The sequence below is a fragment of the Botrytis porri genome (genome assembly GCF_014898465.1).
Source record: "Botrytis porri strain MUCL 3234 chromosome Unknown BPOR_004, whole genome shotgun sequence".
Lineage (NCBI taxonomy): Eukaryota > Fungi > Ascomycota > Leotiomycetes > Helotiales > Sclerotiniaceae > Botrytis > Botrytis porri.
Window position 1 is genome coordinate 403149 of NW_024066078.1, and position 13710 is coordinate 416858.

At 42.6% G+C, this 13710-nt stretch overlaps 5 protein-coding genes across 5 annotated transcripts; 3 read left to right on the top strand and 2 right to left on the bottom strand.

The window, feature by feature from the left end:
• Positions 1-331: 331 nt before the first annotated feature.
• EAF01_003113 (uncharacterized protein) lies at positions 332-2219 on the bottom strand (the record flags this gene model as incomplete). The annotated part of the gene is made up of 4 exons (XM_038911367.1): positions 332-912; positions 1267-1977; positions 2034-2151; positions 2205-2219. The coding sequence occupies 4 exons, from the start codon at positions 2217-2219 to the stop codon at positions 332-334; spliced, it is 1425 nt and encodes a 474-aa protein (XP_038772602.1).
• Positions 2220-2890: 671 nt separating this feature from the next.
• Positions 2891-5831, top strand: EAF01_003114 (uncharacterized protein; the record flags this gene model as incomplete). Its single annotated transcript, XM_038911368.1, has 3 exons — positions 2891-3197; positions 3251-5284; positions 5341-5831. 3 exons carry the CDS (start codon positions 2891-2893, stop codon positions 5829-5831), a joined length of 2832 nt encoding a protein of 943 aa, XP_038772603.1.
• A 574-nt stretch (positions 5832-6405) lies between these two features.
• On the bottom strand, positions 6406-7875 carry EAF01_003115 (uncharacterized protein; the record flags this gene model as incomplete). Its single annotated transcript, XM_038911369.1, has 2 exons — positions 6406-7488; positions 7543-7875. The coding sequence occupies 2 exons, from the start codon at positions 7873-7875 to the stop codon at positions 6406-6408; spliced, it is 1416 nt and encodes a 471-aa protein (XP_038772604.1).
• A 760-nt stretch (positions 7876-8635) lies between these two features.
• Positions 8636-9706, top strand: EAF01_003116 (uncharacterized protein; the record flags this gene model as incomplete). The annotated part of the gene is made up of 1 exon (XM_038911370.1): positions 8636-9706. The coding sequence occupies one exon, from the start codon at positions 8636-8638 to the stop codon at positions 9704-9706; it is 1071 nt and encodes a 356-aa protein (XP_038772605.1).
• A 1114-nt stretch (positions 9707-10820) lies between these two features.
• EAF01_003117 (uncharacterized protein) lies at positions 10821-12088 on the top strand (the record flags this gene model as incomplete). The annotated part of the gene is made up of 3 exons (XM_038911371.1): positions 10821-11081; positions 11131-11737; positions 11793-12088. The coding sequence occupies 3 exons, from the start codon at positions 10821-10823 to the stop codon at positions 12086-12088; spliced, it is 1164 nt and encodes a 387-aa protein (XP_038772606.1).
• Positions 12089-13710: the final 1622 nt, after the last annotated feature.

The window sequence follows — 13710 nt, forward strand, 5'->3', positions numbered from 1 at the left end:
ACCATTGTGATTTTAAATGTTGGATATCCACTCAACACATTCACGAGCTCGAAAGTTCGAAAGTACGCACAAATATCCATTTTAGAAAAGATACATACAACAAAAGCGACTCAACCTAAAAAGCAGAAACCAATCTGCAAAATCAACGTAAAATTGCAACAACTAAAGGGGAATCCTACATCACGCACTAAACGCCTTCCTCTAAACAGATATACAACCAAATCCACTCCCCATTCTAATATTGACGCCAGCCCAAAATCCCACTGTCTCGCTCTGCTTGTCCTAAAATGAAATACAACCCTATTGAAACTATTGATTCAAGCCTTTTGGCTCAATTTCGATCAATACTATCCAGCTCCGGGAAATACTGCGCTATTTTGTTTCTGCTATCAGTATTTTTGGTCAGTTCTGGTGTATCAGGCGTATCTATGTAATCTATTCCTGTCGTTCCACTTGATGCTCCAGCGTTCATTGTATTAGCTGGTATGTGTACAAGTGCAGGGATAGGAGCCGCGGCACGTTTCTTTTTGGTGTTGCCTTGTTCTCCAGACTTGTTGGGTGAAATTGAGGGACGGGATGCTGCTGGTGTGGCATGTCTAATATCTGAGATTGCTGATGTATGTAATGCGTTATTCGCAGTATTGGGGTCATAATTTTCTCTTGGTGATAACATGACTGATGATGGGTTGATTGTTCTGGCAAGTGATTGATGCAATAGTGTAGATCCAGTGCGAGCTGGTGTGGGAGCTGGCGTTGATTTTTCGTTGGTGACGAGACCCTTATCGGTAACGAATTGAGAAGATCGCGAATGATATGGATTGTGGTTGTAATACTCGTCGATAATTGGATGTACCATGACAGTCTGTTTATGGATTGTCAAAGTGGAGTTGGTTGGAACTGTCACCCAGCTTTCTGTAAAATGTGTTAGAAATGTCTACTCCACATGGCTGCAGTAATAGTGCAACTAGGCAAGCGAGTAAATGAAAATGCAGGATTTTGACGAGAATCCCTGAAGAACACTGAAAAATGAATCACTAGCCACCACACGAGCCAGTCGAGCTTTAATTCTCGCCTGATTTCGCCTATCTTCTGACGTGCAACATAAAGACTTTTACCAATCCTAGGTTCTCGTTTGAGTGATCTTCACGGGACCAGAGTCTCCAGTCAATAGAACTCGGTTGTGGCAATGTCTAACGCCTTTAATCTTGGCCCTTGGCAAGATGAAGTAGTGGGATACAGAAGTAGGAAACAAGTGAGAATAATTACCTCTTTCGAATGTTAACGGTTCGCTTGCAACAAGAACGATATCAGCACCCTTATCACGACGATCCATTTGGTATTCGCCCTTGTTACTTTTGTCCTCCCATGTAGTGCCGGAAGAGTAGTACAGACTAGCTGCCTCATCGGTTTTGCTACTAACATAACGAGTACAGACAATACTATGCCCGTCGGTAATTGCGAAATTCAACAAGCTTCGAATATCCAAATTTTCTTCCTCGATTGTCTTTTGTGGAATTGCCGCAATAAAATCATTGATCTGCTTGATGGTAGCTAGCATAGCATGCCTTAAAACAGTTGGACCAAATCCCTCAGCTGGTGGAGCACTTGGGTTATGACCCATTCTCTCGAGTGTGTCTAGGTATAAAGCAAATGCCCATTCACTGTCGGTCCCTCCGTGAACTCCAAGATACCATTTGTCGGCTAGTCTTTCGCCCAGGCGTCGTTTTATATGTTTCCAACCGCCCAATCCACCATTGTGCATCCACATCAAACTTCCATGAGAGAAAGGGTGGCAGTTGTCATCGCTGAGGGAACCTTCGGTCGTGGCTCGTACGTGGGCAAATATGAGCGGCGAAGCAGTCTTTGAAGCAATTCGTTGAAGGTTGATACAATTCCAAGCAGGAATAGTAGATGTAAAGATACATGGCTCAGGTCCAAGTTCAGGTTCTGTGTAATAACCAATACCAAATCCATCTCCTGCAGACATTATGAGTCACCGTGTTCTCGAATCACGAAGATCAGAAACTACTCACCATTATGAGGCCTTCTCATGTCCAAACGAAGACGGGAGTCGAAAGATTGATTGAGAATTGAGTGGGTGGGTTCCAAAATGATTTTAGAAAGCAAAATGGCATCTGAGCCTTTATATACCTTACTATCATGAGTACTTGCTGCTACCCAAGAGTTGAAGTTGTTTGGCTTACCAGAAAGCGACACATCTTGTCTCTTGTCGAGGTTCAGGTTCTTGGAACTTTGATACTTTGGGGGCGTTTCTTCGTAAATTCAATGAATACAAATGGGATATGGTTGTAACACAATATCTTTTGCTAACGAGTCAAGGAACGTTGGGAGTTGTTTGCTCACACTCAAGGGAGCAATGGCGAGGCTGAAGGGGAAATAACGGTATGGCGTAATTTGTTGGGTGCTGAGACATAAATTAAGACCCAAGCCCAACGCATAAAAGAAGCAAGTTGAGAAATTCCAACTTCGGCAGTAGTTTCATTTATAAGATGTAGATCCAAGAGTATGTACAACAGAGAATTGAGGATATGTACCGGAAATTTAGCAAACAAAATATCATCATTGTTGTGGAGTTGTTATCGTCTGATAACCCCTCGAGGCTGGACATATGGGGGTTCCAAGGTTCTCTTTGATCTCATTCCCTCTCAGCCGCCCGCCAAATTCGAAGTTCGTTATCAAGCCACAATCACAATTCACTAGCCACAGATATTTGCACGCCACTTCTGATTCGACCTTTATTCATGCAAGAACATGTGGAATTCAAACACCCAGATACTAATAAGTGGACAACAAAACCAGCAGAATGAAATTTATTGCTCATGATTCTACATTTTCCTAAAAGATTGATACGATCTTAAGTTTGCCCAGTATGAGTGGGAGGCTGCTATCGGCGAGGCTTCTGCCCGCGGCTCAACGTATCAACTCGCAATCTGCCAGACATTTCCATCACAAGGCGGTATCTACCGCTGGTGGTCTACTCAGATCAGAATCCGCCGTTCGTATTGCAAGAAGGTTATGGCCAGCAGGACATACGCCATTCTCTAATGCTGTAGTCGTTCGAAATGCTTCATTTGTTCGCATTTTACCAAACATATTGTTAAAGTTTGCAAGAATACCTGCTCTTTTCGCTGGAGTGACTGTTGGTGGTTTGGCATATATTCAATACCAGGCTACCCGTTAGTTAATTTACTCCTCCTTCTGAAAGTGTGCTAACTTTGGACATCTGCAGAGGCTGGTAATTATGTTGCAGACATCTTCAACTCCACAACGAATACTGTGTCGGGAGTAGCAGGTGGTTTGTTCGGCAGTGCAAAAGATATTGCAAGTCAAACACGAGAAGGATGGGAGAAAACAAAGGAATCCGTTGAGTTGCCGGAGTGGATGCAAAAGGTATTACGGATTCATGAAGAGATTGGGGAAGGAAATGGTGGAGGTGGGGGTGGGGGCCCTGGCGGGGAACCACCTAAACAAAGTAGAATGGGAGCTGCGGCTGTAGCAGGAAGTGCTGCCGCCTATGGATATGATCAGTATTCAGAAGACGATCGATCTCCAGAAGTTGCTGCCCGAGATGATCAGATGATGGTTTTGACCAAAAAAATGATTGAGATCAGAACTATATTGCAGACTGTGGGACAGTCAAACGCTCTTACTTTACCATCAATCGTGGTTATTGGTTCACAGTCATCGGGAAAAAGCTCTGTGCTCGAAGCAATCGTGGGACATGAATTCTTACCTAAGGGTTCAAATATGGTTACACGACGACCCATAGAGTTGACCCTCGTCAACACCCCTGATTCACAAGCGGAATATGGAGAATTTCCTGCTCTCGGCCTAGGAAAGATTACCGACTTCTCACATATCCAGAGGACGTTAACGGAATTGAATTTGGCCGTTCCTGACACAGAATGTGTTTCCGATGACCCAATTCAGTTGACCATCTCGTCACCCCATGTTCCCGATTTGTCCCTCATCGATCTTCCTGGATATATCCAGGTTGTCGGTGAAAATCAACCTCCGCAATTAAAGCAGAAAATAGCCGATTTGTGCGACAAGTATATTCAGCCTCCCAATGTCATTCTTGCTATTTCTGCTGCAGACGTGGATTTAGCCAACTCAACTGCTTTACGAGCAAGCCGAAGAGTTGATCCACGAGGTGAACGTACTATTGGCGTCATCACAAAGATGGACCTTGTCGACCCTGCTAGAGGAGTCTCAATCCTCAACGATCGTAAATACCCCTTAAGACTCGGTTATGTTGGTGTTGTGTCACGAGCACCACAACAATCACAAACTAGGTCGTTGTTCAAAGCTGGCAATGGAAGCATCTCGGAAGCCATCATCAAGAATGAGCACGCGTTCTTCTCATCTCATCCTATGGAGTATGGACCTGATGCTGGACTAAATGTTGGCACTACCACTCTCCGTAAGAAGCTTATGCATGTACTCGAGCAAACCATGGCGGCGAGTCTTCAAACTACTAGCGATGCCATCCACCAAGAGCTTGAAGAAGCGACTTATGAGTTTAAGGTCCAATATAACGACCGTCCTCTATCTGCAGAATCTTATCTTGCCGAGAGCCTCGACGCTTTCAAGCATTCATTCAAGGAATTTGCCGAAACTTTTGGACGACCACAAGTTCGTGAAATGCTGAAAGAAGAGCTTGATCAACGAGTGTTAGATCTTTTAGCAGCACGTTACTGGAACAGACCCATTTCTGACCTTTCACCTTCATCACCAGAACCCAATACACTAGCCGAGCTCCCAACAGCTGACCCCGACTCTCTTTTCTGGCACCGTAAACTCGATGCCTCTACCTCTGCCCTCACGAAACTTGGTATTGGTCGTCTTGCAACTCAAGTTGTAGCCAACGCTATCCAAAGCCATGTTGATCGATTAATATCTCAATCGACGTTTGCAGCACACCCATTTGCTCGTCAAGCTATCACCGATGCTGCAGCTGGCATTTTAAACGAGAGGTTCTATAGTACAAGTGATCAAGTTGAGAACTGTATAAAGCCATATAAGTTTGAAATTGATGTTGAAGATAGTGAATGGTCACGAGGTAGAGAAAACGTCACATCTGTGTTGAAGAATGAACTCAGAGCCTGTGAAGATGCATCTAAAAATTTGGAGCAACATGTTGGTGGAAGAAAAAAGTTGAGAGACGTGATGAGTTTTGTGGATAAAGCTAGAAAGGGTGAAATTATTGTTGATGGTGACGCTAGTGGTGCTGGTGGATTCAGTTCTGCTTTATTGCAAAAAGGTATTTCCACACCCTCTTCTTCCATCTTTTACTCAAATTGCTAACACTCCAATCAGGTCGTGAAGCGGTTTTCCTCCGCGATCGCTCTACCCTCCTTGCTCTCCGACTCAAAGCCCTCAAATCCCCCCAATGTGCCACCCTCAAAAACAAGTATTATTGTCCCGAAGTCTTTCTTGACGTCGTCTCCACCAAACTCACTTCTACTGCCGTTCTCTTTCTAAACGTGGAACTTCTCTCCGAATTTTTTTACCAATTTCCTAGAGAATTGGATCAAAGATTAGGCAGAGGTTTAACAAAAGAAGAAGTTGAGAAATTTGCAAGAGAGGATAAGAAGGTTGAGAGACATCTAGAAGTCATTAGGAGGAAAGAGTTATTGGAGTTGGTCTTGGGGAAAATGGAAGGGTTGAGAGATTTACGCGAGTTGGATAATGGGGAGGCAAGAAGGCCTCAGAGGGGACCCAAGAATGGGAGAGGAGGACCTGGAAAGGAGGGTGTCAGGGGCCCTGGTGGAAAAGAAAATGGAAGGGGTGGATGGAGTTTGTTTTAGTTGATAGAACGTTTTGGCGAAAATGGAATGTGAAGAGGTTGGATTGATGATGAATTATTAGCAGGCCAGCAAGCGAAAGCAAACAACGAATGATCACGGCGTTAAGGATTGATTGAAAAGGAATAGTACGAAAATATTGTATATCCTTGTTTGGGTTGATGGTCGTTTGGTCGTGGTTGTCGAGGAGATACCTATTCCTTTAACTGCTCTACATGACATGATGATGAATGCAACGACTTTTTTTTGGTCATATTCTCAAACTTAACTTGCGTCCATTGTTTACCACGTGTTCATGTCCTAGACTCGAATGTGAAGATTCGATTTTGCGCGAGAAAATCAAGATTTGGAGCAAGATGCCGTGATTGACGTGCAATTATATGGTGTATTTAATTTGACCAGTGCTATATGCGCTACAATCATTGCTCCCTTTTTCATAAAACCTTGGATGCGCCTTGTTACATCAAAAGGTGAATCGGAACTAGATGTGTATAACCGGCCGCCAACTGTCCTGTCCAACTAATTCATGATCATTGGCTCATACAAGTAAAATAAAACAAGAGGTATCCTAATAAACTCATTTACCATCAACAACCAATTGTGTCGTCACTTCCCACTTCATCCCTCCACCTTTTCCATATCCACCCCCTAGTCTATTTCTAATCAATGTCTTGATCTTCTCTCTTAGTTTCAATACATTTCCTTCATCGCCCCTGACTCTTAATTTGAGATTTGCCATACACAATCCATAATGTACTTGCCAAAATCTCGCTTCTTCAACTGTGGAAACTGTTGGTTCGGACTCAATTTCCTTCATAACTTCTGAAACTCCAGTACCGGAGTAAGACATCAAAAGCATGAGTCCCTGAGCGGTAGCTAGACGGACACCGAGAAGGAACATGGAGACCGCAATGACGGTACAGAGAAGACGGTCGAGCCAGATATAGAGAGAGATGGTTAAGAGAGGAAGGAGAAGCATGATTGTGCTGCAACTCAGAGTTAGGAAATGCGAAGGATTTGAGAGAACGGAGGGGAGAAACGAGATATAGGCGAAACGCATTGCTTTTCCTATTCGTGCGTGGTTCTTGAGCCCAATTGCCGAGACGAGAGTCGCTACTATTGAGAGTAAAGCGGCGGTATCAACCGAGCCGGGACTAACTCGTTGATGAGAATGAGGGTGATGGGGGGAATGGTCGCCTAATCCTTCCAAAACGTGTTTGAGGTTGTGAGATATGAGATCGAAACCCATGAAGAGTAGGAAAACCGACATGGCGAACCCCGCTAATACTTCTGCACGTTCCAGCCCGAATGGATGACGGATAGAAGATCGTTTCCATACTTCGAAATTACAGAATACATCCACCACCACACAGATAGTGGCAGATACGGCATCGAAAAATATAAGATGGGATAGCGCGGTGAGAGCAAGAGAACCTTGGGCGCTATAGAGAACGAAAGCGGATATCAAAGCGTGGCAGAGACACCAGGCTATTCGCGTAGTTTGTTCTTTGGACATGCTTTTCCACGCTTCTTTAAAGGTGGGTATGGGCAGAGAGGCGGGGAGTGCGAGGGGTGCTCGAGGAGGTGGTTCGAGGAAGATTTGATGTTGAGTTGAGACACTACTGTGTTTATATCTATGACCTCTTCGCTGGCCAATATTCTGGGACATTGTGTTAGTTAAGAGATCTAACATCATTGTTCAACATTCGCATACCGATTTAGCAACTGGCGCATCTTTTATAGTTTGAGTCTGGAAGTTAAAAGGATTCGCAGCTCCTCTGGCAGGTGGTACACTCATCATTCCGTCTGGTTGAAGGTTGGGACTTGAGAAGCCCGAAGGAGGAGACATCGGGGTTCCCATTGAACCAAATCTACCTGAGTTTGAGAATGTAGGTGAGAGAGCATTAGGATCCAAAAGAATCTCTGAGTGCACGGTTCGTGAAGTGCCATCTTGGTGTTCCCATGTATATCTGCCTTGCTCTTGTGGAATAGGAGTTGGAGGAGTGGGTGTCCTGGGGGGGGCCGGAATAGGAAGGCTTGAAGCCATAGTTTGGTATTTAATAATTTTGGGGTTTCATGAAAACACGGTTCAGCAATTGGTTGAAGATATCATCAATTCATCCATTTATTATGCGCAATTGGGACGAAACGTTTCGTAATTCGTCATGGAAAGTGGTTGTGATATATAAATGGATCTGGTAATCTATCTGCTTCCTCTTTTGGATATTCAGACCAGGGTTGAGTTTGACCGCCCGGCATTATGCAAGACGGTTGAGTTAGGTAAGCTTGATTTTACCTCAATTCAACCTCGTTTGATATTATAAGCTTAAGCAAAGCTCTAGACCCAACAGACCCCGTAGCCAAAGCTTTCTTCATCACAACCATCAAAACGATATTCATTTGGGTATATCCGTGAACATCCTTCGATACGGCAGTCTATCAGGCCTGGATTGTCAGATTTACTTGAACATCACACACTCGGTATTTTGATTGCTATCGACATTTGAAGCTCCCATCCTCGGTATAACACGTTCAATCTCCTTAAGCGCTTAGATGCTCAGCAACCATCTGGGAAATCCAATTGAATCACTACGGCTACTTATTTAAACTGTCACTACAGGAGAGTCAATGACGAGGTGGAATGTGAAGTCACGAAACCACGTGTCCTTCGGCCATCAGACAGTTGTGGACAAAAGCTTGCGTTCTTCAACATTTGCGTGCAGAACTCATCCTAGAAGCGCAAACTTATACCTTCTCGGCATGAATCTATTTTCGTAACAGTTGTTACCAGAGTCATTTACGAAATTATGGAGAAAGAAGGTGGTTCACATGGTATTTCACATGACCATGCTGGGGAATTAGTCAACGAACCCGAAGAAATACAAACCGAACCTAAACAGGGGGGGCACAGAAGAACATTATCTGGAAATATCATGTCTAAACTTTCATTCTTATCAGGGCCTCGTAGTCCAGAATCTCCGCCTCGGGATGAACCAATGTCACCAAAGAGATCGACCAGTAGAGCTATGGCTGTTGCAGTTCAACAGCAGAAGACCAGAAGAAGAAAGGGCTCATTGAGAAAGGTTGCACTTCTTGGTCGAGGGGCTCAAAGAGATAGGAAAGAGTCCAAACCCATTCCTCTTGATTCCACGCAGCACAGTCAATATTCTAACAACACAATGCTAAATCCCGCTTCACCCGAGAATATTCGACCTGTGAATGGTCTTGGACTGGGAATATCTGACGAAACTCCTCGTACTTCCATGGATGGTTTAGCCAACAGAAATAACAACACTTTACTGCCACCTATCAAAACTCTTCCCATGGGTGCTAATGACCATATCGTCACATCACCAACGACAGCCACGAGTCCAACTCTAACCTATACATCTACCACGGATGAAGAGGACTTACTCAGTATTCCATCACATAATCTACCAGCTGCAGCTCGTGGAGGACCTCCATCATCTGGTTCAGATTCATACTTTCCACCCGGTGCAGGCTCTACAATTCGTCGACGGCCATCTCAAAAACAAAAATCTCCATTATCTATAGGTGGACTCGCCGCAAGTCCACTCCCTTTACCAGATGCTGAATGGGATTACTCGGAAACTGAATGGTGGGGCTGGGTTATACTGTTTGTAACATGGATTGTGTTTGTTACTGGTATGGGTTCATGTCTAGGAGTATGGAGTTGGGCTTGGGATGTTGGAGAAACTCCTTATGCACCTCCTGAGTTGGAGGATGATCCAACATTACCAATTGTAGGATATTATCCTGCACTGATCATTTTGACGTCAGTAATGGCTTGGGTATGGGTAGTTGTTGCTTGGGTTGGTATGAAATACTTTCGGCATGCGAAAATTAGTGGAGATTGAAATGCTATATTTAATGATAATGTTAATTTACGAATGAAGGTGTATTTAAGGGTTTAGAAAAGTCTTATCGATGAGCACGCCAAGTGAAGATTGACTTGCAAAGCAAACAAATATCAATGAATACGTTCAACATACAACGGAGATGAGAATCACCATGGACGATCAATGAGCACATAGATTATTTAATTCTTCTCTTCATTCAAAGAGCTCTCATCCAAAGAAGAGTGAGATGTTGGCTACGGTCTGATGGATCTAGCATCGTAGATCATTGCTGAGCTATAGGTGCCATCAAATCTTATCACCAAGCTTGGTATAAATATCTTGTTGCCTTCCGATCTGCTGGTATTCATGTGCGGGAGGATACCTGCATGCAGATGGCTTATGATGGAACGCGTACAGGCGTCTCACGTGAATACAAAGAGGATACTTTCGCTGTCCATGCAGAGGAATATCCATTACTCCTTGATTGTGTCCAGGACGATGACTATATCCCCTAGTAGAGAATGTATGGTGTACTGTTCTTGTATGCTGAACCGGTACTAGAGGGGGTGTAGATTCGCTATTAGAATCCGAAGGGTTGGATACAGTATCCCGGAGATTCTGATCATTGATTTAGCCCCTATATTCCACGTGAATGAAATATCAAGAAACGAGAATTCCTACTCGTGAGAGGAAAATAGGAAGACAATAGTATATTGGTGGTTAGGAAGTAGACCCTTTGGCTAGGACATGTATCCGCTGATGAGACAAGCACTCGAGATTTCTGTTGAATGAGAAGATCGCATTCATGATAACATGAACCCCTTTACTTCTCTCATGCTTCATTGTGCTTCAGCGACGAGGTTATATCAATGAACACAACATAGGCACTCCATACCTAGGTAGGTACATCGAAACGAATTAGAAGATGGAATTGAGTGCATCGAATGTTTGGTCGAGCACATCTTTCATAATTTGCACAATTATATGCCAGGGCGGTGAGATCTTAGCGCCAATCATAATTTGTCCGAGCTCGAAAAAAAAGATTCCCGCATCAAAAAAATAAATCTCGAATTTCAAAAGCTCAGTAACCAAAACATTCGATCCTCAATTGACAGTGCACAACACCGTCAAAATGGTTACCAAAAGTAAATTGAAGATGGCGCTTGCAGTCGATAAGAAAATCGATTTCCAAAAACAACATCAAAAGAAACAGGCTAAGCTTGCGAGAAAGGGAAAGCCTGCGAAGGTTGAGGAGAAGAGCTCGAAGAAGGGAAAGGTTGAACAGGAATGGGAGGATGTTGAGGAAGGAAGTGGTGATGAGGAGGATGAGGATTCTGAACAGGGTGATAGTGAAGATGATGAGGAAGAGGAGGAAGGAAACGGTCCTACTGAAGTATTTGCGCTTTCAAATCTATTGTTTACCAATACTAATAATCATGTAGATTGATTTTGCAGCAATCGACGAAAGTGATAGTGATTCTTCTCTTGGTGGAGATGACGATGAAGAAGAGGATGACGAAGACGAAGATGATGAAGATATTCCCATGTCCGACCTTGAAGATCTTGAAGACGAAGAAAGAGAAGATATGATTCCTCATCAACGTCTCACCATAAATAACACAATTGCTCTTACCGCAGCCCTCAAACGAATCGCCCTTCCAGTCGCCAATCTCCCATTCTCCGAACATCAATCTATAACATCTGCTAAACCTACGGAAATCGAAGATGTTTCTGATGATTTGAAGCGCGAATTGGCATTCTATTCGCAATCACTCGAGGCTGTTAAATCTGCGCGATTACTCTTAAAGGCAGAAGGTGTCTCATTTACTAGACCTACCGATTATTTCGCGGAAATGGTAAAGGCCGATGAACATATGGAGAAGATTAAGAGAAAGTTGATTGATGAAGCTGCTGGAAAGAAGGCATCTGCAGATGCAAGGAAACAGAGAGATTTGAAGAAATTTGGAAAGCAAGTTCAAGTGGCCAAATTACAAGAGAGAGACAAAGAAAGGAAACAAACTTTAGATAAAATTAAGACTTTGAAGAGAAGTATGTCGCAATTCATTTTCAAGGCCGATTGATAACATATACTGACAAATAACAGAACGTCAAGGTGCGGACAATGAAAATACAAATGAAGCAGATCTCTTTGATGTTGCTCTCGAAGAAGAAACCAAATCTACTGGTGGTCGAAATGATCGTAAAGGAGGACCAAACAAGAGGCAAAAGAAAGACGAAAAATTTGGACATGGTGGTAAGAAGAGATTTAAGAAGAGTGGTGACGCAATGAGTAGTGGAGATTTGTCTGGATTCTCGGTCAAGAAGATGAAGGGAGGTGGTGCCAAGGGTGGTGCCAAATCTCGACCTGGAAAGGCTAGGAGAGCGGGTGGAAAGAAATAGTGTGGTTAATATGAAAGGAAAAGGAAAAGTATCAAGGGGATAATTCGAGATTGGCGTTTGGGGGATCATGGAATGCATGTTCAATTGTTTGGGATGATGTAGGACATGTGTGAGATGGAGATAGAGGAGATGTTGTAGAATACCATGAATGTCTTTGTCTTCATTGTTTCTGCTTCTTGCTGGTGAGGTTGTCAAATTGGGGGGTGGGGGAAGGGGCAAGAGGTCTTTTAGGCCTTCAATGTAAATGTGATTCGAGTATTCCAGCAAAGGAGTAAATGCTGGTATTGATCAGGTTGAAACTCCTCCTCGAGTGGAGTTTCTACATCAAAGTTGACATGCATACATGTACATATGCCCTTCCACCTCTACTTTTCTCTTCACATTATTACTTGCTTAATTAATTATCAAAATTTATAATTTCACTTTGGAAATCTCAAACATTTCAAATGCTTCGAAGCATTCATTTGCCTATTCCATTGTTCGTTCTCCTCTTCCTCTCCATGCTATTCCGTACTCCTAGTATTTCAATCTTACACTCAAATCTGCAAGATCTCAAATCCTTCGAAGCATCCATTTGTACATTCAGCTATTCATTTCTTCATTTGTTTTCTTTTTGTTATTCTTTCTTTCTTCCAATTTCCTTTCTATTTCATTCCTCACTCCTATGTTTTATTATTAATATCATACTCTCACCTCGAACATCTCAGATTCTTTTGATAGTTTTGTTTATTCGATTATTCGGTTATTCATTCGCTTAGTCATTCATTTATCATTATATAACTATGTAAATAAGTAATCACGGATTACAACCCATGAATTCTAGCTTCCTACTCCTACTATCGCTTTCAGGACAGAAAGTATGAAATTCCGCGATTGGGAAAAATATATTAGACCAAGTAGCTGAGTTGGATATGGTGTATGATGTATACATGAAGTGTGTGATATGTGGTATTATGGTATGTGGTAGTGATTAAATGGATTTGAGTATGGTTGTGTATATAGCTATGTAGATGTATATAATTGTAAAGGTGTGGTGTACGTACTTATCCAAGACGCACAATTTTCCTGGTTTGAGGAAGACCAAATTTGAAATTTGAAGTTTTGGATTTGGAGATTGAATACTAAAGTCTTGATTTTGGCTTTGAGATTCGAATTCTGGATTTCGAGATATACAGAAGATGTTGAATGAGTCATGAGAGAGTGAGTATACAAGTAAGTATATCACTTATAGTCGATTCGAAATGTAACTTCATAATCTCTCTCTCTCTTATATCTATAAAATCTGACATGTATAAATATCTAGTAAGTAAGTAAAACATCTGACATATCTTACCCTCATCACCCCATCTGACACATTTCTCGCTCTCTGAAATCTACTAATCAATTTATATTCCTAGATATGTTAAAAATCTATTATTTTTATCTATTTCAGGTTTGAGGGATTAATTTAAGACTCGAAGAATCTCATGTCTTGAACCTCGGTAAGTAGGTATGTAGATGTATAGGTTTTCTACTTCTCATCTTTTCGCTTGTATCTCTCGCTTACTTGCTTCCTCGCGTGTTACTGGCTCTACTATTCTTTTGAACGTACTGTACTGTTTTAAGGAAGTAATAGTGATTAT